General features: G+C 37.7%; 2 protein-coding genes across 2 annotated transcripts; both read left to right on the top strand.

Moving 5' to 3' along the window:
* The first annotated feature begins 3,253 nt into the window (after positions 1 to 3,253).
* LOC113714541 (uncharacterized) lies at positions 3,254 to 5,871 on the top strand. Its single transcript, XM_027238433.2, has 2 exons — positions 3,254 to 4,283; positions 4,830 to 5,871. The coding sequence occupies exons 1-2, from the start codon at positions 3,640 to 3,642 to the stop codon at positions 5,581 to 5,583; spliced, it is 1,398 nt and encodes a 465-aa protein (XP_027094234.1). The 5' UTR covers positions 3,254 to 3,639; the 3' UTR covers positions 5,584 to 5,871.
* A 15,325-nt stretch (positions 5,872 to 21,196) lies between these two features.
* On the top strand, positions 21,197 to 24,407 carry LOC113713487 (ergosterol biosynthetic protein 28-like). The gene is made up of 3 exons (XM_027237216.2): positions 21,197 to 21,459; positions 22,692 to 22,898; positions 23,950 to 24,407. Exons 1-3 carry the CDS (start codon positions 21,345 to 21,347, stop codon positions 24,015 to 24,017), a joined length of 390 nt encoding a protein of 129 aa, XP_027093017.1. The 5' UTR covers positions 21,197 to 21,344; the 3' UTR covers positions 24,018 to 24,407.
* The last annotated feature ends 211 nt before the right edge of the window (positions 24,408 to 24,618 follow it).

The raw sequence follows: 24,618 nt of genomic DNA, 5'->3' as shown, positions 1-24,618 counted from the left end.
ACTGGTAAATTAAATATGAGCACGAAAACCTATCTAAGCAATAGCCACTTGAAAAAGCAAAATTTGCTATAACTCAAAATCTCAATCGCATGTTTAATCTACCATTTCCAACATTTTGCTGTTCAAGAATAATTGTTGGCTAGGAGTTGCACATTTCAGACGAAATAATTTACTAAAAAGTGGGGGAATTCATATTTTCATATTGAATCTGACGGTCAGCAAGAAGACTGCGCATCCTAATCTACTAGAATTTCAAAGGGGTTTAATGCGAAGGGCCATGCAATGCACCAGCCAATATTGCACTCTTTTTCTTTTGTCACGTGAACTAACCATTCTAGAGCATTCAAGAAAGGGTATACCAAATAACAAAAACCTTTTACCAATTCCAAACTCATTTATTCCTGCTGTCAAGAGTAAAAATACAAAAGTATCACATTAGGTTCTCGTGACTTTAGTACTCTTACCTGTTTTGGATTGCCTTTTTTCGTCAAAAATTTTTTTTTACTTTCTGTGATCACATTTCTCGAGCACCTTTTTTTTATCTCATATACATCAAATCGTTACAATATATTTTTCTATAACAATTTCAGAAAACAGCAACCTAAACGGATTAATATAATTGAAAATGATCTCTCTAACGGTTGTTAAGCTATATATCAGGTGTTAGATTTTTGAAAAGTTAAAATTAATTAGATAAAATGTATAATTATTAGTATATATATATACATGATAGGTTATGTAAAATTTGAACGTGATAATGAGTGTTACCCGCTAGAAAAATCCTATTAAAAAAGGAAAAAAAAAAAAAAAGAGGAATCATACTAGGACAACAGCAATTTGGTAAACCATCGGATCTTCTAGCAATTATACGCTCCATCGGGACAGCAAAGAAATACTGGTACAAATAAATTATACGCTCCTCTGTTTGCCAGAGCCCCAAATCCAATACCAATTGTTTAATTATTACCAAAACGATACAGATGGATACAGATACCAAGACGCAAATCTGAGGTTAACGAATTTAATACCTCAATCTTTGCTGACTTTCCCACTTCAACGAATTTTAAAATGATTAAATTGCCATTAACAGAGATAGATAGAACCATAAACAGCTTGGATTGACGATGAAACAAGATAGGATTCATTATAGAAAGAAAAGCATAGCATTTAGGTATCTCACGCTCATATTAAAAATATTTATTTTCTTACCTTGTACATATTTTTCGAAACAGTTAAATCACTTAATTGCATCATCTTTTTTTTTCTTTTTTAAATTAAAATCAAGCTAGTACTAATATTCATTCTGTTTTTTATTATTATAACTCCAACGCCACTACAAGGACGTGACACCATGGTGACGCAGCTACGTACCATCATTCAAGCTAATCCCCACGTTCACATCCGCTGGTCTCTCTCTTATACCAGTACTCAAGTTCTCGCACCAGCCTGCGTCGCACGTGCATTTCTCACCTCGTAGACCCTTATTTCTGTTTTCGGCTCCCGTCACGGACGATGGTGCACAAACTCCGAGGGAGTTCACGGTTTTGGATTGCTATTTTTTTATAAAATTTTCATAGATAAATGCTCCGTATCATGTCACGTATATAAATTTTAATGTTCAAATATCGAATTTAAATAACGTGATATTTATTCAACTCTGTCGGTGTATACAGGTGATAGTAGCATAAGAAAGATTAGTTCAAAATTTGTTGGAAGAAAAATCGCAATCCAAACAAATGCAAGAACTATTCATTTTTCGCAAACAAGATGAGTTATGTCAACTCCAATCCCTATTTAGTTCGCCACTTAAATACCTAATCTTGGCACATGTTGTCCGCATGAGTTTAAGAAAAGTAGTAATTTAGATGAAAATAACGAGCTTTCATTCTAATGCATGCAGTATTTACAATTACATTTTTAAATTACTTACAAGTTTTAAGAATGAGTTAATCTTATATACACTGACTAACGGTGTACATAAGATTACGATTGGATACTTAAAACAATACAAAATTTCAATTTCAAATTTAAATTAGTTATCAAACATCCAACGATGATAGATATACACTATTGGTGTACATAAGATTAATCCTTTAAGAATAAAATTAATCTTATATACACTAACTAACAGCTTATACAATATCATAATTGTTGGATATTTGATAACTATATAAAATTTGAATTACGGTTTAAAATTCACATTAGTTGTCAATAGGGCTGCAAACGAGCCGAGTCGAGTCGAGTTTTAGCCTAATCGAATCGAGTCTTGACATAATTTTAGTAAACTCGAACTCGAGCTCGACTTGATTCGACCGAGCTTGAAAAAAATAAAAAATAATTATTTTATTTTTTAAAAAATAAATAAAATAATATTTTTTTCTTAATAAATAATAAAATATTAACGATATATATGTAATTTTACTATTAAATAAAAAAATAAAAAAAAGTATATATACTTAAAATAAAAATATATATATATACTTGAGCTCGCGAACCTAATATCTTGAGCTCGAGTTCGAGCTTGACTCGAACTGCTCGTGAGCGGTTCGGTTCGTTTGCAGCCCTAGTTGTCAAACATTTGACGGTGATAATGCATATATTATCAGCTTTTATAGATAAGATTAATCCTTAATAATGTATTAAAAAATGTATTAGATAGAATATTAGTGGCTGCTAGTAGTGCGGGTGGCGAAGGATGCCATGCGAGTGAAGGGCGGTAGGGAGTTTTCTGGAAAAAAAATATATTTTTTTTAATGTTTTGAGTAAACACACCATGGGTTATATATAATAGAAATTTACTATGTATGATAAGTTATATATAATAGAAATTTTAGATAGACGTCTAAGGACTGCACTACTATTCAATTAGCATCAATTTAAAACTTGCATGTATGATTCAAAGCATGAAATGAAAACTAGCATTTCTTATTGGTGGAAAGAGTAAAGAAAATTACTCAAAAGGGTCTTGGAACTCGAAACTTGATGAGTTTAGCTTATATCAGTGGGAGGACATGAAAAGCATTGCCAAACAAAGCAGGGGCGATTTGGTGAAAATAAAAAAATGCGGGCCCAGAAAAAAAAAAAAGAGAGGGAGAAGAGTGGACTGATAAGAGATGCCCTACATCATGGGTCCCACTCATTAATTAATTCCAAATTCCAGCTTGTACACAGCTGTAATCCACTGCCCCGCCCCAAGGCTTCCCTCCGGCCCACAGTTCGTTTTAATTTGGTAACCTCCTCCGCTTCCCCGTACACTCATCTCATCTGCTTGAGCAAAACTCCAAAACCCTCCAACCAAAATCCTACTGTACAAAATCTATACTAGTTTCTTTTTTTTAGGCTTGTGACCTAAAATCAGAATCCAGATAAGAAACTCTTCGACGATGGCTCCAAAAACATGGCTGAAGTTTCTGATATAACGTCAAATTTTGGTTATCGTTTTGGAGCATTTAGAGGAGCTCGACTTCACGCTTTCCCATGACTCTCCTTCCTTTTCCCTTAAGCCCTTTTCTCTCCTTTGCCTCTTCACTTTAGAGCCTAACAATAAAAACCCTCCTGAAGTCGTAGCTGCTTTAGTCTTGGGGTTTGTTCTCCGAGCTGGGTTGACTCAACTCGCTCCGGAGGGCACGAGTGTTTCACATGGATCCGTGTCCTTTCGTGCGACTTACTGTGGGTAATCTGGGGCTGAAAATCCCTGTGGCGGCGAAGCCGGCGAGGTCCGTGGTTCACCCCTCGTCGTCGCCGTGTTATTGTAAGATAAAGCTCAAGAATTTCCCTCTCCAGACGGCTGTAGTCCCGTACATTACTCCGGAGCCTCAGTCCCCTGACGGCGCCGCACAAGTCCAGACCTCAGCAGCCGCGGCGACGTTCCATCTCGGCAAGTCGGATCTCGAGAAGCTCGCCGGAAAATCACTCTTCGGTGGGAGTTCGAAAAGGCTTCACCTCACAGTCTCGATCTACACCGGCGGCCGGGGCACCACTTGCGGCGTGAATTCCGGGAGATTATTGGGGAAAATTAGAGTGCCGCTGGATCTGGCGGGAACCGAGACTAGGGCTGTGATTTTCCATAACGGGTGGATTAATGTGGGCAAAGAATCCAAAAACTCCAGTGCCCAGTTTCACCTGAACGTCAAGTCGGAACCCGACCCGAGGTTCGTTTTCCAGTTCGACGGAGAACCCGAATGCAGCCCGCAAGTGTTTCAGATTCAAGGAAGCATCCGTCAACCTGTTTTCACTTGCAAATTCAGCTTCCGCTCCGCCCCCGACCGCAATCAACGTTCCTGGTCAGTTTTTACTACTTTTTTTTTCCCCCTAATTTCCTTCCTTTTCTTTTCTGTGTTTCAACAATTTGCTTTTAATTTTGCATGAATACTTAAAATAATCTCTACTGGCCTTTTCTGTTGTTGAGCATTACTAGTATTTAATAATCTCTCTACCAAAGTAGTATTAATTCGATGCATACTATTTTTGGTAAAAAATAGGAAAAAAAAGTGTGAAAGTGAAGAATAAATGCTTGCTGGAATTGTACGGTAAAGGCAAATTTTTACTAGGTAGAACTTACTTTACTCTTCTTTTATAACAAAATTAGAGCTTAAAAGGGTACTTAATACATTAGTAAGATATCTTTACAGGGCCTAATTATACAAGTATCTTGTTCGAGCTCCCTAGGTTCAATTTAAAGCAAAGATCCCTACCTTTATTTTCTGTCACGCTTTTAATTACTACTGTTTACTTTGTTTAATTAATCTTAGTGTTTTACACGTAATAATTAAATTTTTTTTGGGTCCTGTTTGGGCTTTATTATTATTATTATATAATAATAAATATAGGTCGTTGCCGTCGGAGCTGAGTTGTTCACGGAGCTGGCTAAGTTCATTTGGGAGCGAAAGGGAGAGGCCCGGAAAGGAGCGAAAAGGATGGTCCATTACGGTCCACGACCTGTCCGGTTCGCCCGTGGCAGCTGCTTCAATGGTCACTCCATTTGTGGCTTCACCCGGTTCAGACCGGGTGAGCCGGTCCAATCCCGGTTCGTGGCTCATCCTACGCCCCGGGGACGGCACCTGGAAGCCGTGGGGCCGGCTGGAGGCCTGGCGAGAGCGCGGCTCAGCGGACGGCCTCGGCTACCGGTTCGAACTCATCCCCGACTCAGCCGCGGCTGCCGGGATAGTCTTAGCCGAGTCGACTTTGAGCAGCAGCAAAGGCGGGAAGTTCGTGATAGACCTGGGCTCAGGGTCACCCACGGGTGCTGCCGGCGGAACGGCCAATGGGAGGGCGACCCCTGGGAGCGTTGCGTCACCGGCGTGTAGCCCTAGGAGCAGCGGGGACTTCGGATATGGGTTGTGGCCCTACTGCATGTACAGGGGGTTTGTGATGTCTGCCAGGGTGGCAGGGGTGGGTGACAGCAGAAAAAGCAAATGTAATAAACCTACGGTGGAAGTTAGTGTGCAGCACGTGAACTGCACGGAGGATGCAGCTGCATACGTGGCTCTGTCAGCTGCCGTTGATCTTAGCATGGATGCGTGTCGGCTTTTCTCTCAAAAGTTGCGAAAAGAATTGTGCCCTCCACAGGATTTACTCTGCTGATCATTTTTACTTACATTACATTAATTGTTTAGGGGTATTTGCGAGTGGTAAAAAGAAATTAAAAAGATGATGGTTTTTTGTGATCCGTCGTCGTTTAGGAGATTGTCTAATGGCGATTAGTTTTTAGTAGTAGTAGTACTAACGAGAGATTGCTATAGGCCTATAGCCTATATAGCATTTGATTTGTGTATAAGAGAGAGTGGAAGACTTGGGACTGACAGGGCACCCCTGTTTTTTTGTTAGGTGTGTGGCTAATTAAATGTAATTTTTTTTCCTTGGGTTTTACCATTTCTTGGTTTGTCAAGGGTGGTTTCTTCTTTTCTTCTTGTGATAATATCTGTCCAAGTTAATCGCCTAACTAAATAACGCTTGCGTTAATTTGAGCATACGTTGAAGTGATTTTCTAGATGGTACGTAATTCTTTTGTTCGGTCTTTTCTTGAGGTAATGTATTACACTTTTCTGCTGAGTATTCTTCTGCGTTATGCGGGCTTGACTCCATTACATATGTGATATTTGTTTGTTAATCACATTATTGTTGTTGTCCTTGTGGAGTAGGTCAGTTGAAAATTGGAAAAAAAACAGAGAGATAAGTTACTAATCATAATCAAATTGTGAAATGAAGTAATGTCAATTGACGATGGGGCAGATGGAGGATGATGTTGCCTGCACGCAAGGTTTGAAAACTGAAGTGTTGGGATGATTAAAATCATCATGTCATTAAGGGTGTTGGAAGATAGCTGTAATGCTTTAGCATATCAATAATACGCTACAACCATTTGAATTTGGCTTAGCTTAGCTGTACGCACCAAATCTGGAGGTCCTTTCAGTGGGCATGGAAATCATTACCAGTCCTTTCCAAGTCTTTCTTGCATCATAGAGTACGGGGTTTACTATTTAGAACCCAATGAATCATTTAAACTGCCTGAGGCTAGATCACGTGGTCTGTGGCTGCTTCCGGCACTCGCAGGTCGTGGGGTTGAACCTCACTTAACGCCTGGGTGCGATTGGAGTGGCGCTGTACTCCAGGCGCAGGAAATTAGTCGGGCCGCTTTCGAATTTTGACTCGGACATCTGTGTTGACAAAAAAAAAAAAAAAATCATTTAAACTACCGTTTCCGGTCTGTTGACATTACAAGTTGTCAATAGTACAATAGTGGGACTGGTTACTAGCCCTATAAAGATGCGTTTGACTGGTTTCTCTTTGGGTTAGTGGTCACCGGTGGGGTGCAAAATTAAGGATTGAATCCTTACCTCCTATCAATTGTCACAATAGGTGATTTCTTTAAAAAATTTAGATGGATACATAGTATACCCGTCTGATTCGATTGTAATTTAGTTCTCATCAGTAGGCTCAATTGAACCTCTCTTTTAGGTTAAAATAGAGTATGATTATATAAATAAAAAGTGACGATTAATAACAAAAAAAAAATATCGGTTCTAGTTCTATCAATATGAAAACTGTAGTAGTGAGTGATAGCTCACCTCTGAGAGTTGTGTTGATAAATAATCATTACAGTTATCATTACTATATCAAAAAAGGACTATGATGAGTTTTGGTGTGTAATTGTGTATAAGTGACTGTTGATCTAAGTTTTACGGATATTAAGATTGCCCTTAATACCAATAAATAGACAAATCACATTTTATTTTATTAATAATTAATAATAATTATGCTAACGGTTACAAAGAAACATTCTTTGAGTTATGTTGAATTAAGCCAACAAAAAAAGAACAACTAATTCATTGCATATTATGACAACAAATTACAAGAATGAAAAATATTCCCTTGAGTTATGGTTAATTAAAACAAAAAAAGAAGAACAAATTTTATTTATAAATTATAACAAAATATGGTGAAATCTTAGTGGTTATAGTGTAAGCAAAAAAAAAAAATGACATTAGTTTTTGTGATGTCAAAATTACACTCCTCTCTAATAAATGGATAAGCTACATTGCATTTCATTAAAAAATAATATCAAATATGCTTGCAGTTACAAAAACAATGAAAAATTTCTTACATTTTTATTTACCAAAAGAAAGAAGAACAAATTTTATTTATAAAATATCCAAGTTTAAATAATACTTCAAACATGAAACAAAACATAATAAATTGGCACTACGGGTCTTTTAAAAAGTACCACGAGTATTTTTGTTTTTTGGATATAAGTAAGTTAAGCTTTAAGAGCAATTTTTTAGTATGCATATATTAGTATAAGAAATTTTAACACAAAATATATAATAAGGGATGGAGTACCAAGATAGGCAAAGAGTTTTATGTTGGAAATTTATTTATTTAAATTGCAACAAAAATTAAATTTAATGAACTTTATTAATGATATTCTAGTAACAACTAATAGCATTAAACTACAACTAATGAATATCAAAGGTGAAACATCCCTTTGAATTATGGTGAATTAAACCAATAGAAATACACACACACACACACACACAATATCCAATTTCAAAGAAAAAGGTGAATAGAAATACATGAGTTCAATTTGACTATTATATAATAAATAATTTTAACGACTTATAATTTTTAATCATATAAATTTTATAATCATAAAGTATATTATTGATGAAAAATACAAATAAATTTCATCATATCAAAACATTTCTTTTTAAAGTTAAGCTATTTAAATTCGAACAATGGAATTTCAACATATTTAAGCACTATTATAATTTCAATAGCAATATAGATTATTTCACAATCCACCATTGGCAAAAAATAATAATAATTAGACTTAAAAAGGAGTGATAAATTATTCATAAAATTAAAAATTTTAATTCAAATAACATAATCCAAATTTAACAGAAAAACAAAAACATTGATATCATTACAAAATAAAAGTGCTCTTGGAACAAAAAAATATTTTATTGCTTGTGCATTTGTATTGGTTAGGAAAAACCAAGTTCACAAAATAAATAAAATAATATAAATATTAAATATCACTTTTTTTTTGTCCCAATTACTTTTATTCCTTCAAAAAAACTGTTTTTCTAAAAAAATTAATGAAAAAATTTTAAATACATCATGTTCATGTGCAGGTGATCCACCAGTTTATAAAATTTCATGCAAGTGACTTATGTTTTTTGAGGCATATTCTGACCGCAACAGTGAATGGAGTTGAAACTTTCCATTTTTTTTTTTTTTATCAAAAAAATGTACAACAGCTCGTTACTATGTAAATTGGAATTTGAAGCAAGGTTGGAGGGATTCTGTGTGAAAGTCATATACTACTATGCGCTGTGATGCTCTAGAACGAGGGAGAACCAAATTAATGACACCCTTTTTCTAGTTTCTTCTCCGCGAGTAAGAGGGTCCCCTGCAGGAGTGGTGCAGGGGGCAATGGAGTTCGGTAGAAGATTGTACAGCGTGCATACGGTAGGGTGTGTTGTGGGACTGGGACCTCTCTGCTGTTTGCATAGCTGTGCCAAAAGCCAATATGGTTCTGATCTGGGACCATAAAATAACGTAAAAAAGCAGTGGTAGAAAAAACCACCCCATTTTCTGAATTAAATACTGTACCATTGCCGCCGATAGTAGAGTACAGCCTGGCTGCTGCTAGTCAATTGTATTGAATGCGTGAAAGAGAGAAAGAGGGCATGTGATTTATGTAGCCATGGCAAGACTGAAGACTGAAGACTGAAGACTGAACAGTTGTATGTATAGGAATGGCAATTTCCTGCTTGCATAGACTGAGAAAATCAGATGCTGAGAAAAATTAGAGCCCAGAAACCGTTGCAGTAAACGGTGCATGCAAGACTGTTATTAACAGTAGTCTAATTGTTTGTATGGTGCTGGCAATTTGGGGACCAGGTTAGACGACCGGGGCCGGGAGGGAGGGCGGTGGGTCATGGGTTGTGGGCAGTGATTTGCTGGCTTTGGCTTGGCATGGTTAAATGGAACCAGAATCAAATATTTTACTGTCAGTGGGGAAGTATTTATGTATGGTTATGATTGCTTCATTAGCTGTAGAGCAACGCAAGCAAATCCAAGCCTGCAACTGCAATAGTGCACTGCTGCTACGCTGCACAAGGCAGTCCACACTTGTGGCTGGGGCAAATGTGAGGGTCACTGTCAGTTTCTTGGAGACAGCGACTGAGCCAGGGACCTTTTGCATGTTGGCAAGGGAATTGAATTGCATTACTTAGATGTCTGCCCCCCAAATTTCATGTTGTGTTATTCTGCCTTCCCAAATTGCGAACTCATCTGAAACTACGACTGACCATTGATCCAAATGCGGGATGCCTAATTTCTGACTCTACAGTTTTTTTTTAAAAAATGTCGCTCTCTTTCTTTTTCCTATATGCATTGTTGGTTGCTTGCTTAACTAATCAAATATGTTGACACTGATCGATGACTGACCTAATTTGTAGCATTCTTGTTGATCACATGCATTAGTGCAATAATTTGATGCTCATCCAGCCCCATTGTAGATCAACAACTTCTTCCCTTGATTAAATTTCTATAGCTGTAACGTTTAGTGTTTTTGTATTGTTTTGTTTTCTTTTTTTAGACGCCTTCTAACCCCACATTTAACAACCAGGCCCCCTCCTATAGACCCTCGTCGACAGATATACAAGGCGGACAGTACACAGAAGGGCTAGCAAAATATTACAAACATTTAAGAAACTAAAATGAAATGTTTCTATAATTTTAAGGGTTAAAGCAACATGTTAACCCATCTCAATTTCAAGATGAAACTTAGCTGCCAAACTCCTTGCCCGATGGTCAAATAGACATTAACTAGTGGAGTAATGTATATTAGATGGTCACCCGATATGAAGTGGACTTGGTGTTGTTTTTTAAGATGAAAAATGTTAGTGCAATTTAGAAAGTAGATGATAATTTAGACCTTTTACAGAAGAAGGTCTGCTTCTTCTTCTTTTTTTTGGCTCAACGTACTTGTCATGTGTCATAAAGCAACGAAATAGAGGGGAGGGAATGAATTGAAAGGCACAAGAGAGAGAAGAGGGAGTGCAATTGCGACATCTTAAACCTTTTACTTACACTTAAACAAAAAAAAAAAAGGCATCCAAATAGAAAAATCTTGATGTATTACTCTTTTTTTTTTTCTTTGGCTTCCAATGTGTAAAAAGCTTACGTCATGTTCCGTAAAAGAACTTTCCTCACTGGCTAAAAAAAAAAAAAAAAAAACTTTTTTCCCTGATAAATGCTCAGATTGGTGTATGTAATCGACAAATATTGAGACATTGTACAACATTAATATGCATATTGAAGTACCTAAAATGGACAAACATTTTGTTACGCATCTCTAAATAACATGGTATAAATCATTTTCGATCAAATTGAGCAGAGATGTTGTAAGCTTGTAGGGAAATCTACACAATTCAACGTTATCGGGCGACCAATTTTCGAAACTTCATACAAATCCCGAGCTGTTTAGCATTTCTACTACTGTAGAAGAAAGTGTTCTTCATTAGGTCTATTTGCTGCCATTTCCAAGCGATCCGCATGCCAAGATCTCATTTTAACATGAAAGTTCTTACAATTCTTTATGACCGTCCGCTTCGTATAGTATCATGTCTTGCCATACATATGCATTTAATTGACCAGCTAGTTCATATTTCAAGAAAAATTTGCCTACTTTTTGATTCCCTACGTTCATGTAAGAATCAATTGTTGGCAAGGGAACTGACTTGCGTTGGGTAATTACTCAGAGCTGTCTGCTCCAATTAAATGCATTGTGTTATTCTGCCTTCCCACCAAATTGCAAAATGAAAACTTCGTCTGAAACTAAAAGCTCTACTGACCATTGATCCAAATGCGGGATGCCTAACTTCTGACTCTAGAGCTACAAGTCACCTCTCTTTTCCTATATGTATTGTTGGTTGCTCGGTGAACCAATCAAATACTATGTTGGTACTGATGGATGACTGACCTATTTCTTGTTATCATCATCGAAAAGTTGTATTATAGTGGAAGAAATTGTTGCTCAGCCAGCCCCAAAGTGGATCAACAACTTCTTCCCTTAATTTCTATAGCTGTAACCTTTACATTTTTTCCCCTCTTTCTTTAAGCCCACGTTTAACAACCTGACACACTAGGCCTTAATTAAACCAAACTTCCAGCATTCATAGTTTGTTTTTCTGGCAAGTTGATAGCTCCGAAACTGTTAACAGAAGAAAATTAAAGAAGTACGGACATGAATAATAATTATTCCCTCCGTCCCACTTTAATAGTCCTGTTTTCCTTTTTCGTCTGTCTCAAATTATAATCCACTTTCCAATTGAAAAATGTAGTTGTCTTTTAATTTTTCTAAAATATTATTATTTAATGTAAATTGTTATTATTATAAACTACCTTATTTAATATAGATTGTTAGTATTGAATATAACCTACCCCATTTAATGTATTTAGATTTTCCAAAACATACTAATATATGGAAAGCCAACTTTATTAATGTAAGGGTATTTTAGAAAAATAATAATTTAAATTTGTTTTTCCAACAAAGTTAATTACTTTTTTTAAAACTGTGTGAAAAAAAAATTAGAAATATCAAAATGGGACCGAGGGAATATAATACTAACTTGCCCTCAAGCTCAAGTCATGTCTTGTGCAGTTCGAGAATACCCTTTGGCATCTTGGTTTCTCTTGCATTCATGCACCTTGGCAGTACGCCAGTGACTACTTGGTCAATGGCCATTGCACCTGTAGGCCGTCGGCAGAAGTACAAGGCTGGCATTATTCCGCAGATTTAATAAAACTAGAAGGTTACAAACATTTAAGAAACTACACTGAAATAAATGTTTCCAAAGGACTAACGAACATCAAATTTCAAGATGAAGGTTAACTACCAAACTCTTCCTTGCCCCATGGTTCAAGTCAAATTCAAATCAATTGAATTGGTGGACTAATAATATACAATAGAAAATTATCAGGCATTAAGTTGTTTGGTTTATGAGTTCGGGTATTTAGGGCCCTAATAACTAGCGTACGACATGAAGTGTTGCAATATAAAGAGTAGATGGTGTTGGTATAATAAATGAAGCTTAGCAGTTTCTATTTATTTATTTACTTACTAGTTTATTGGAGTCATTTTTGTAACTGTTTTCATATTTAGTAATTGGTATTTTAGTAGGTAATTACTTATATGATCATTTTTTAATCTCCAAGTATTGTTGGCTTAGGGTATGAGAGACGTGGGCTATTTTTATTATAGCTTGACTTTTTTTGTATTGTTTGAGATATTAATGATAGTGTGAGTTATTTACCCTTTTTCTCTCTTACATATACATTTTGCGTGATGATTTTAATTCCTCAATTATATAACTCTGGGGAGTCAATATTATTAAAACCTTAATTTTAGGTTTTACATATGGTAATTTAGATTTTTTTTTATAGAGGATCGACCCTTTTTTGTTCATACACTCATCGTCATATGATGCAAGCACATCAAATAGAAAAACTTTAATATATTATTATCTTTTTTTTTTGGCTTCCAACAATGTATAAATTAACTAAGCCATCTCATGTCAGCCTAAAAAAACTTCATTATGTGTCCTTCCTTTTCAATTTAGATATGTTCCGCATGCACTGGATGGAAGAGAATGGGGATGGGATGGGTTGAATGGTAAGACAAAAAAGATTGTAAATAAAAGATTCTGAATTTAAAATCTTTCACTCAAAAAAAAGAAAAAGAATATCTAAAAGGAAGAGAATACCTAAATGCTTAGTGTGGAGGAAAAACCCTTTGAGGACACGTGTCAGTGCCAAGATGTCTTGCTCGGGCGATTCCCAAACATAAGCGAAGCAACAAACATCCCAATTTGGGGCTCGTGGGATAAGGCCAGAGCTTGAATTTGATGAGAACTCTACCTCTAGTAATCTAACGAGATTCATACTCTCGAACCAGATAACTACTATGGGGTAAGAGGATAAATTTAGTGCCTTCATAGCTCATTGGATAAGCCCTATAAATTATAGAGGATTGAGCGATGGAAAGGTACACAACTGAATATATTTAGCTCGTTTGACACTCTTAAACTCTTGACTGACTTGAGCGTCAAAGTCACTACGAGGAGTTAGTACCGTGGTTCGGTTCTCTTGCAGGCCAGCTCGCTCTCTCGGTCATATATTTCAGGAACAAGAAATTAAAGGGGAATGTCGTTTAATGTAAAGGGCTGTGCGTTTAAGAATTTAGAAGCAATACTACGTTGTTCTACTAAGAATGGCGGTGCTTGTATTGTAGTGCAGAATTAGTTGGGGGCAAATTACATAAATAGCCCTCCAGTAACAGAATTTCGGTTATGACTTTAATGAAAAAGAATCTTTCTACTCTCTCTCTCTCTCTTCTGTCTGTTAATTCCCTCCCATTTCTCTTCTCTTCTCTCAATCTCGTTTCCCCCTTCCCTGTTCTTCCCCAAATTCAAACTCAATTCCAGAAATTAGCTTGTAGGTCTGACATTTGGTATCAGCGCGGTTGATTCTTGGCCGTGAAGGTATCTGAAATGGCAGAAAGCACTCGGTTTAGGACACTGGAGGATCCACTCAAGAAGCACGAGAATCGGCTACAAGAACTGGTGGAATCCATGGCTAAAGTTCAAGCTCTGAGGAGTTGCGGCATAAGCTCCAAGTGGAAATGGAGCAGAACAATGCAAAATTGGAGGCAATGGTGGGAAATTTGGATTAGAGGTTCAATAAAATGGAACAGAGATTTCGTACAGTGTTGAAGTTGTTGATGAAGGAGAAAGGTCTTCCTGATGTCAAAGGAGGAATATCTAAGCCAATTCTGCCAACACCACTAGTTCATTTGAGATTAACATCTCCAGTCGAAGGGCTAGGGATCCAATAAGAGTACAGAGGTAGGCAATTTACTCCTAATGTACCTCGATTGGAACTGCCAATGTTTAACTCTGGAAACCCTAAGGAATGAGTAAGGAAATGCCAAAAATATTTTTTGAACTATTAGATAGCAGAAATTCAAAAAGCAGATGTTGCAGAGATATTTTTGGAAGGTAAGACTGACAATTGGTTTCAAGGAGTGAAACTGGTGAAGCTTGGGTTGTCTTGGGAAGAATTTAGTGAGCTTTTGTGTGAGAGGTTCTCTGGAAGTAGTTCTCGTGACATAGTGGAGGAATTTAACAAGTTACAACAGAAAAGAATTGTTAAGGAATATGAGGAGAAGTTTGAGGAATTGAAGACATTGATGCTAATGAAGAATCCTAGACTGGATGAATCTTACTTTATTTTCAGTTTTATTAGTGGTCTCAAAGAGGAGATTAAGCCTATGGTGAAGATGTTTAAGCCACAAACACTGATGAAGGCCTTTGAAGTTGCTGAGCTGCAGGAGTGCTCACTGGAAATCCAGTCTAAACAGAATAGGACTTCAGGGAAAGTTGCAATGGAACCAAAATTTGGAATGTATAGAAACTCTACAAGTGATCAAGGTCGCCATAACTCATACAAGTTACCTGGCATCACTCCTGTCCCCAAGAAGACTGATGCAGTATGTAGAGGATAAATCTTCCTACTAGAGGCCAATTGTGTATTTGTCACCTCGGTACCGTCTTGGGGTTAAGACCTTGTTGGTGCTTTGGAGGGCCTTCCCAGAATTCGAACCCTGGTCCCTTGATAAGGGGTCTTAAGGTTAGATCATGGTACCACTTGAGCTAATTTTTTTTTATAGAGGATAAATCCTTATACTGGAGGCCAATTGTGTATTTGTCACCTCGGCACCGTCTTGGGGTTAAGACCCTGTTGGTGCTTTGGAGGGCCTCCCTAGGATTCGAACCTTGGTCCCTTGATAAGGGGTCTTAAGGTTAGATCTGGGTATCACTTGAGCTACTTTTTGTAGAGGATAAATCCTCCTACTGGAGGCCAAGTAGTACCAGGATCCAACCTTAAGACCTCTTATCAAGGGACCACGGTTCGAATCTTCGGGAGGCCTTCCAAAGCACCAACAGGTCTTAACCCCAAGACGGTACCGAGATAACAAATATACAATTGGCCTCTAGTAGGAGGATTTATCCTCTACACAGTACACAGGGAATTTAGTAAGATATCAGCTGAGGAAATGCAGTATAGGCGTAAACATAATCTGTGCTATAGGTGTGGAGAGAAGTTTGGAATAGGACACCAATGTAAGAAAGGGAATCTGAACTGTTTGAACACTGAGGAGGAGGAAGAAACTGAATTTGAGGACGCAGAAGGGGAACAAGATGAGCTAACAGGAAGGGTTGGGGAACTTGCAGAAGTCTCTTTGAATGCATTATCTGGAGCTATAAGGAGGAAGTCTATTTTACTGATAGGGAACCTGGGAGGGCTTCCTATTAAGATTTTAGTAGACACCGGAAGTTCTGACAGTTTCATTCACCACAGGATTGTCAATCTGTTGCACCTACCATATCAGTCAGTCAGCCCTTTCACTGTGACTAGAGCTGTTAAATGAAATGAGCAGCTCGAAAGCTCGATTGAAATCGACTCGATAAGGCTCGAGCTCACCTTGTTAATTGTGGTAAACGAGTCGAGTTTGAATTCGAGATATGCTCGTTTAATTAATAAGCCGAGTAAGTTCGACTCATTTGTTATTCGAGTAGTTTGATTAGACTCGATAAGAAATGGTATATATGTGATTTTATAATTCAAAAATATAAAAATTAAAAATTATAAGTTTTTATTGGGATCAATTTGCACAAGTTCGAGCTCGAGCTCGTGCAAGGTCGGGTCGTTTGTGATAAAGGAGTCGAGTTCGAGCTTGAACTCGAGCCACAAGTCCCATTTGACGAGTCGAGTTCGAACACATTTCAAAACTCGTTCACCTAGTCGAGCAAGAGCGAGCTTGGCTCGAGCTCGGCAGTCAAATACTCGGTTCACTCGACTCGACTCAATTAACAGCACTATCTGTGACTTTAGCAGATAGGACTGATATTACCAGTGGAGCCATTAGTCCCAGTGTAACTTGGTTGATCCAAAACTATCAATTCTAGTTTGACTTGAAAGTAATGGAGTTAGGGGATGAGATATAATTTTGGGGGTGGACTGGATGTACCAATTCAGTCCTATTACATTTGATTTTCATTCCCTCAGCATTGCCCTTAGTGATAGGAGTGATTTACTACACCTTCAGGGATTTGTGAATCAGTCTGCAATGGGATTGGTGAGCGGCAAGGATCTCAGAATGTTTATACAGGAGAGGCAAAGAAGTTGTGTAGCAATACATACAGAAATGACCAAAGGATCAGAAGAGCACCTCCAATAATCTATAGAGGAAATCCTGCAACAGTATTCTCAGGTTTTTTCCACTCCAACAAACTTACCCGCAGAGAGAGAATTGGACCATCAGATCAACCTTAAACCAGGAGCTGAACCTTTTAATCTCAAGCCTTACAGATACCCCTACTCCCATAAAGTAGAAATTGAAAAGCAAGTTGCTGAGATACTCACTAATGGAATTGCTATACATAGCCCTAGCCCTTATGCCTCCCCTGTGTTGTTAGTAAAGAAAAAGGATAACTCCTGGAGGCTGTGCATAGATTACAGGAAACTGAATGAGCTGACTATAAAGGACAAATTTCCTATCCCCAACATAGATGAACTACTGGATGAACTACATGGCACAAAATACATGCCCAAGCTGGATCTTAGAGTTGGTTACCATCAGTTGAGAGTAAAGGCAGTTGATACCCCTAAGACTGCTTTCCAGACACACCATGGTCATTTTGAATTCTTAGTAATGCCTTTTGGACTTACAAACGCTCTAGCTACATTTCAAGCCCTGATGAACAGAATATTCCAACCATATCTAAGGAAGTTTGTCTTGATTTTCTTTAATGACATTATGGTGTACAGTCCAACCTTGGAGTTGCATGCACAACATCTACAAATTGTGCTCAGTGTCTTGGAAGAAAATCAGTTGTATTGCAAGAGGTCAAAGTGTTCTTTTGCTCAGACTTCAATTGAATACTTGGGGCATGTGATCTCTGAGACAGGAGTGAGTATAGATGCAACTAAGGTGGAGTGTATCAAGTCCGGGCCTGTCCCTAGTACAATCAAGGAATTGAGAGGCTTTTTGAGATTAACTGACTATTACAGAAGATTCATTAAAGGTTATGGAATGATCAGCAAATCCTTGAATGTATTGTTGAAAAATGAAGGCTTTCCATGGAACCATGAAGCTCAGATGGCCTTTGAAGACTTGAAAAGGGCTATGACCACAGCCCCAGTGCTGAGCATGCCTAAATTCGAACTTCCTTTTGTAATAGAGACTTATGCCTGTGGGATAGGCACTAGAGCAGTGTTGATGCAGCAAAGACACTCTATAATCTTTCTTAGCAAGGCATTATCAACTCAGAATTTGGGATTATCAGTTTATGAAAAAGAGCTTTTTGCTTTAGTGTTAGTTGTAACTAAATGGAGGCACTACCTGGTTGGTCATCATTTTATCATCAGGATAGATCACCAAGCTCTCAAACACTTGATAGAGCAAAGGCTGATTCATCCACTTCAGCACAAATGGTTCACTAAGCAACTTGGCTTGGATTATGAAATACAATATAAGAGGGGTTCAGACAATGGGGTAGCTGATGCTCTTTCCAGAAGAATGATGGAGGGAAACATTGTTAACTGTAGGGAGATTGTGCACCAAACCTATGCCATAACCTCAGTTCAGCCTAATTGGATATAGGAGTTGCTGGAAAGCTACATTGGGGATGCAGAGGCTCAATAGAAATTATCTGAGCTATTGCTGGATCCCAATGCAGACCCAGATTATCAGTTAGAGAATGAGGTGCTCAAGTTTAAGGGAAAACTATATGTGGGTTCTGTTAACAACATCAGGACCAACTTGGTCAGAGCATTACATGATTCAGCCATTGGGGGGCACTCAGGTCAGAGGGGGTGTCTGTATGGGGTACATGCCTTATTTTACTGGCCTAGGATCCGAAGGGATGTCTTCCAATATGTGAGATCTTGTGATGTTTGTCAGAGGAACAAACATGAAAATGTTCCTTACCTTGGGTTGCTGCAACCAATTCCTGTACCTCAGCAGGCTTGGTCACACCTTACTATGGATTTTATTGAGCAACTACCTCCATCTCATGGATTTGACACCATCTTGGTAGTGGTGGATAGGTTAACCAAGTTCAGTCACTTCATTAAGCTTACTCACCCCTATTCTGCACAACAAGTAGCTCAGATTTTCCTTGATAACATATACAGGCTACATGGACTTCCTAAGACCATTATAACTGATAGGGACAGGATCTTTCTTAGCAAGTTTTGGCAGGAGTTATTTGGTTTGGTTGGGATAAATCTGCACTATAGTTCGTCATACCATTTTCAGTCAGATGGTCAAAATGAAAGGGTCAATCAATGTCTGGAAAACTACCTCAGGTGTATGTGCAGTGAGCATCCCTCTCATTGGAGCAGCTGGCTTCCTACAGCTGAGTTATGGTACAACACTAACTTCCATACTAGCTTGCAAGTAACACCATTCGAAGCATTGTATGGGTATAAGCCAAATTACCTTCCCTTGGGGCCCTTCTATGATAGCCTTGTACCTGCTGCTAGTAACATGGTGCAGTCTAGGCTCCAAATTATATCCCTCATCAAGGAGAACCTGGCCAAGACTCAGAATCGCATGAAGCTTTTTGCTGACAAGCATAGGTTTGAACAAGTCTTCCAGGTGGGAGATTGGGTATTCCTCAAGTTACAGCCTTACAGGCAGCAATCAGTGGCCATTCGGAGGAATTTGAAGTTGGTTGCCAAATATTTTGGACCTTTCCAGGTCCTTGTGAAGGTAGGGGAAGTCGCCTACAAACTTAAGTTACCAAAGGGAGCTCGAGTCCATCCAGTGTTCCACGTCTCTTTACTTAAAAGAAAAGTGGGAATTACACAGCAGGTGGAGTCCACATTGCCAGAAGTGGATGCAACAGACCAGTGCTTGCTGAAGCCAGAGAATGTCCTCCAGAGGCGTGTTATAATGCGAGCTGCTCAACCAATAATGCAGTACCTAGTGAAATGGAACAACTTACCAGAATCCGAAGTATCGTGAGAGGATAGGAGCTTCATTGATAGACAATTTCCAGAATTCCAAGCTTGAGGACAAGCTTTGTTTAAGGGGACGAGATTGTTAGGAACAAGAAATTAAAGGGAAATGTTGTTTAATGTAAAGGGCTATGCGTTTAAGAATTTAGAAGCAATACTACGTCGTTCTACTAAGAATGGCGTTGCTTGTATTGTAGTGCAGAATTAGTTGGGGGCAAATTACATAAATAGCCTTCCAGTAACAGAATTTCGGTTATGACTTTAACGAAAATGAATCTTTCTGCTCTCTCTCTCCTGCCTGTTAATTCCCTCCCATTTCTCTTCTCTTCTCTCTTCTCTCAATCTCATTTCTCTCTTCCTTGTTCTTCCGCAAATTCAAACTCAATTCCAGAAATTAGCTTGCAGGTATGACAATATCACCCTATTCAGATTCCTCGATCTTAGCTTTGTATATGCGATTGAATAATAATTAGACATGTACCAAATTAATACGCAGAGGAACATTTTGTAAAGGTCCGTAAACAACATGATTTAAATCATCTTCAATCAAATTGAGCTAAGTTTGCCCTAAGCTTGCAGGGAAATCTATACTTCCAACGTTATCGGGCAACCAACTTTCATAATCCCAATCTGTTTAGCATATCTAGTAGCTAGAAACGTGCCTCGTTCTGTCTATTCGCTGCAATTCCCAAGTGATCCGCATGTGAAGATCTCATGTTAACGTGAAAGTCCTTAATTCTTTAATTAAGACTTGTATGATTGTCACTTACACTAGAGGCTTCATCTCTTATTTCAAGAACGATTTGCATACTTTTTGATACTATACATTTATGTAAGCAAAAACAATCTATGAATACATACAAAAATGATCTATCGTAGTATAAATAGATAAGATAAAAAAATTTTTTGTTCCATTCTATGTTTCCATTTTTTTCCCTCTCTTTTAGTATTTTGTAAAGGAACATAGAATCAACTCTCACATTCATTAGTAATAATGGATACGTCAGAAATTATACCTATTGTCCTTTTTTGTTCCCTCCCATCTCTTTCCAACTATGGAAGTAAAGCTATTTTAAGTTTGGAAGCAATTTGGCCCTCCTTCATTTGATTGCTTTTCTTCCTCGATTTAACTCGCAAAGGAGAGATAAATGATTACTGAATCTTTTCTCTTGCCCCCTATTCTCACCTCCCAAGCAAGGTGTAAAAAGTGACCATAATCAAAAATCAAATTCCAAATTCACACCTTGTGGTGAATGGCATCTGGTTGGGGATTTTTAAATGGCATAACCTAATTCCAGTACCAAATTTATAAAAATAAAGTAAAACAAGCCCATTACTTGAATTTTGCAAAAAAAAACTTTTTTTTTAATTGAGGGTAAAAGGTTAGCAAGAAATTGATGTAAATTGAGATGGGCCAAGTCCCAAATGGATCCAATACCATAGACATATATATATACACACACAAATATTTGTCTCATAAGTAGACTTCAAGCCCACTTTGACAAGGCCTACAAAAAAATAACTGATAAAAGTCAACAACTTTAATTCCAGCAAGGAAAAGCAAATCTAGATTCTAGTCTACGAAGTAACTTTAGAAAAGAAGCAGCTGAAGTACTACTACTTTACAGTTACTCAGTTCTCACACGAGCGTAGCCACAGACCCAGGGCAGCAGCGGCCAGAAACGGGAAAAGGAAAAGAGGGAAAAAAAAAATTAAAAGAAGAAGAAAAAAAAAGGAGGAAAGAGGAGATGAAACTACTGGGATGGTGGTTAATGTTAGTGGGTTCACTTCGGTTGGCATCGGTATGGTTCGGATTCGTGGATATTTGGGCTCTACGCCTCGCCGTTTTCTCTCAGACAACCAGTTAAGCAAATAGCATAGCGCCACTCTTGTTCTTTACTTACTTTGTCATTTACACATTTCACAAGAGATCACACTTGTGATTCCCATTTATTGGGATCGTGCAAACTGTAGTGTACATTTTGGTCAGCATGATTTCGTGAATCATATAATACTAGTGCTTGAATTTACGTACAAATTCAGCTCCTTCTTGGGATTGTGATGTGATTTCGTTTTGGGAAATTAAAGAACCCGTGACAGTAGTATATTTTTCCTTGAGATCCCAAAAGAGTCAAATCCCTTCAGTTACGCCTTGTGTAGGGAGTGAATGTTTCCTCCGTGCTAAAAGCTTCTTGATTCTGTACTGGGATTTCTTTTCCTTCATTTGCTTTTGCTGATTTACCGGGATTTTGTTTCCCCTCGTAATGGAATAGGACTACTACTTGCTGGAAGAATTATGTTGTATCAGCGGCTTTCATTCAAAGAATTGATCTTCACTGGAAAATTATATTTTGAACGTTTTTCTGGGCTTCACTAATTTCCCTATGCAGTGAAATTGTCTGAACCAAATTGGTCTTTGTGCGTCTATTTCTTAGTTCATGATCCTTCTTAGTCTAATCCTAGAGGGACAAATGATTGATTTACTTTAAGATAGTGGATGAGTGGATGGTATTGTGACGATTGGTTTTAACCATAAGATGTCTGATGTTGACGAAATTAAAATGCTGAGAGTTTTTGTAATACTAAAAAAAGGGCTATTGAGATAGAGCATGGAGTGGTGCCAGAAACTTAATTGAGTCATGGACGATGGACTTAATTATTTGATTTGAAAGAATGCCAATGCTTTTGTTCAATGTCATGTAGTCTAAGAAGAATACAATCACTTCCTTGAGTACAACAATTCAGCTTTGGTAGGGCAACAGAATTTGAGCTCTGACTGCAACATTTTGCAACTTTGTATGGGTTTCAATATGGAATGCAGGTCTGAACAAAGAAAAAGGCTTTTTGTAAATGGTCTGCTGTCACTGTAAACTTATATGCTTAAGCATTAGGTTAGCAGTCTACTAGAAATTCTCTAGGAGATGGACCTGTTAACCAGCAAATTCAAATGTTTTTATATTCACATGCTTTTCTTGATGTGATTGGTAATATGCTATATTTCGAAAGATTTATTTAAAAATGTGTACTTTTGTGAGTGGTTTGAAGTTAGAGCATCTTCCTAATTAAAATGTAAAATGTCTTGTATTCTTCTGTAGTGACTGAAGTTCATGGAAGGACATTTGGGATTTGGACACTATTGACATGCACCCTCTGCATTCTTTGTGCATTTAACCTTGACAATAAGCCATTGTATTTGGCAACATTCTTATCCTTCATCTATGCCTTTGGTCATTTCTTGACCGAGTACCTGATATATCATACCATGGCCATTGGGAACCTTACAACTGTTGGCATCTTTGCAGGTACTTCTGGCTATACAATGCTCGTCTGAAATATCATCAATTTCTGCTTGATCTTCTATGCAATTGCGTATTTTGCTTGAAATATTCTGCAATCTTGGTATTTTTGCTTCTTGAATATCTTTAAATCGTGTAAATTTTTTTTTTCAATCTTTTTAGTTTCCCCTAGGAGGCCATAATTTTGAAGTTTGAGAAGATTGAAATAGGTTATTTTCGGGATTCTATAACTTCTTCTGAATGTTTATACTCCATTATCTGTGAACAATGGTAACCAGAGAAATTATTGAATGAAATTACTTGAGGTCCTTCTTCGCTCCATTTTCACCATCTTGATAAAAATTTGCCTTTTGTTTGACATGTTGAGATTTAAGTCGGATTCCGCTTCATTAATCCTCTATTCCACAGAAGAAGATTTGAAGAATGTTCTGCCTGTCCTATCCCTCAAAGGAATGAGCAACAGATTCATTTCTCATTATACCGCTAACTATTTGTTCAAAATACCATATTTTGTCACCACTACATTTTGTTTTCAATGTATTTTGTATGTGACCTGAAACTGAGCAGAATGGAACAAGAAATTAAGCTTGTGTCTGCCTTGGATGTGGAATAGCGCTTCCCATAATTGTAACTGAATGTTGTGTATCCTCATTCTTGTTTCGGAAACTCATATAAAATATCTTTGCTTGCCTATTTAATTCTGCTGGTCTGACAAGTATTGGTAGGATGAGCTGGCTGCTGCTGGTCAAGTGATTTATTTCTGCTGTTCCAGCATGAATGACGATTTCTATAAAAATGGAAAATGATGTAACAAGAAATGATAATGCCAAGCATAGGCCTAATAGAGATTCAGATTCTTTCTGAGGCTATTTGAAACACATTTTCTGTGAGCATTATGTGATAACTTCTTCGTGCAGGATGGTTTCATTTCTTGAAATAGTTACAGTTGATCATTTTTCCAATCAGCATGCTAGTACTTCAATTGCTTGTCAAGTTTATTCACCTGATGTACTTGTAGCGTTAGTTTTCTCAAACTGAAGTTGTTCGGTTATTACAGGCACATCCATAATATGGATGCTATTGCAATGGAATGCACATCAGCCGGCGAAGACTAAGAATAAGTAGAGCTGTGATGCATCAGAAGCTATTATTCTGCACATGAAGCAGATGAGTTCAAGTTACTTGCTCTGTGCTTTATCTTAGTTGCTGAAGGAAATACGTCATGGCTATGGCTGGGTAAAGTAGCTTTGATGGTTCAGCTCTCAAAGAATCTTTGATATTGGGTGTTTCTTGGCATTCAGCTTTCAATCTCATCATCTTTTTGCATCCCTTCTTTGGATAACCTTGTTGGCGTTAATTATTCTTTCTGTACTCGTGGTCCTTCAACATTTTTTCTGATATCTTGCGACAATTGGGGGCCATATTGTTCTTTAGTCAAACATTGATGGGCGTTAATCAAGTAGGGAATCATGATTTGTTTTGGTGGTAGTTGATGAATTTGCAGTTTATGAACTCTGTAGATCTCCAATGCCTTCATCATGATTTTATGTCACAAGTCTACCATCAAGTCTGGATCAGATTCTTGGGCTTGGGCTTGTGGTGAAGTGTAATATGTTCAAGCCCAAGTACACTCCCGGCAGCAGGGTAATAATGTTTAAGGGGATAAACTAATCAAAGATCATGATTTTATGCTGCATGAATATATGGAATATAACCAGCACAGGAC

The sequence above is a fragment of the Coffea arabica genome, chromosome 10c (assembly GCF_036785885.1).
Source record: "Coffea arabica cultivar ET-39 chromosome 10c, Coffea Arabica ET-39 HiFi, whole genome shotgun sequence".
NCBI lineage: Eukaryota > Viridiplantae > Streptophyta > Magnoliopsida > Gentianales > Rubiaceae > Coffea > Coffea arabica.
Note: the sequence above shows the minus strand (reverse complement) of the source record. Positions and strands in the feature narration are given on the sequence as shown.

Excerpts from the sequence above, each read along its gene's own strand:
- LOC113713487 (XM_027237216.2), top strand. The coding sequence starts at position 21,345 with ATGAAACTACTGGGATGGTGGTTAATGTTAGTGGGTTCACTTCGGTTG. Across the intron at positions 21,460-22,691 it reads CGTTTTCTCTCAGACAACCA|TGACTGAAGTTCATGGAAGG; the intron begins GTTAAGCAAATA and ends ATTCTTCTGTAG. Across the intron at positions 22,899-23,949 it reads AACTGTTGGCATCTTTGCAG|GCACATCCATAATATGGATG; the intron begins GTACTTCTGGCT and ends CGGTTATTACAG.
- LOC113714541 (XM_027238433.2), top strand. The coding sequence starts at position 3,640 with ATGGATCCGTGTCCTTTCGTGCGACTTACTGTGGGTAATCTGGGGCTG. Across the intron at positions 4,284-4,829 it reads GACCGCAATCAACGTTCCTG|GTCGTTGCCGTCGGAGCTGA; the intron begins GTCAGTTTTTAC and ends TAATAAATATAG.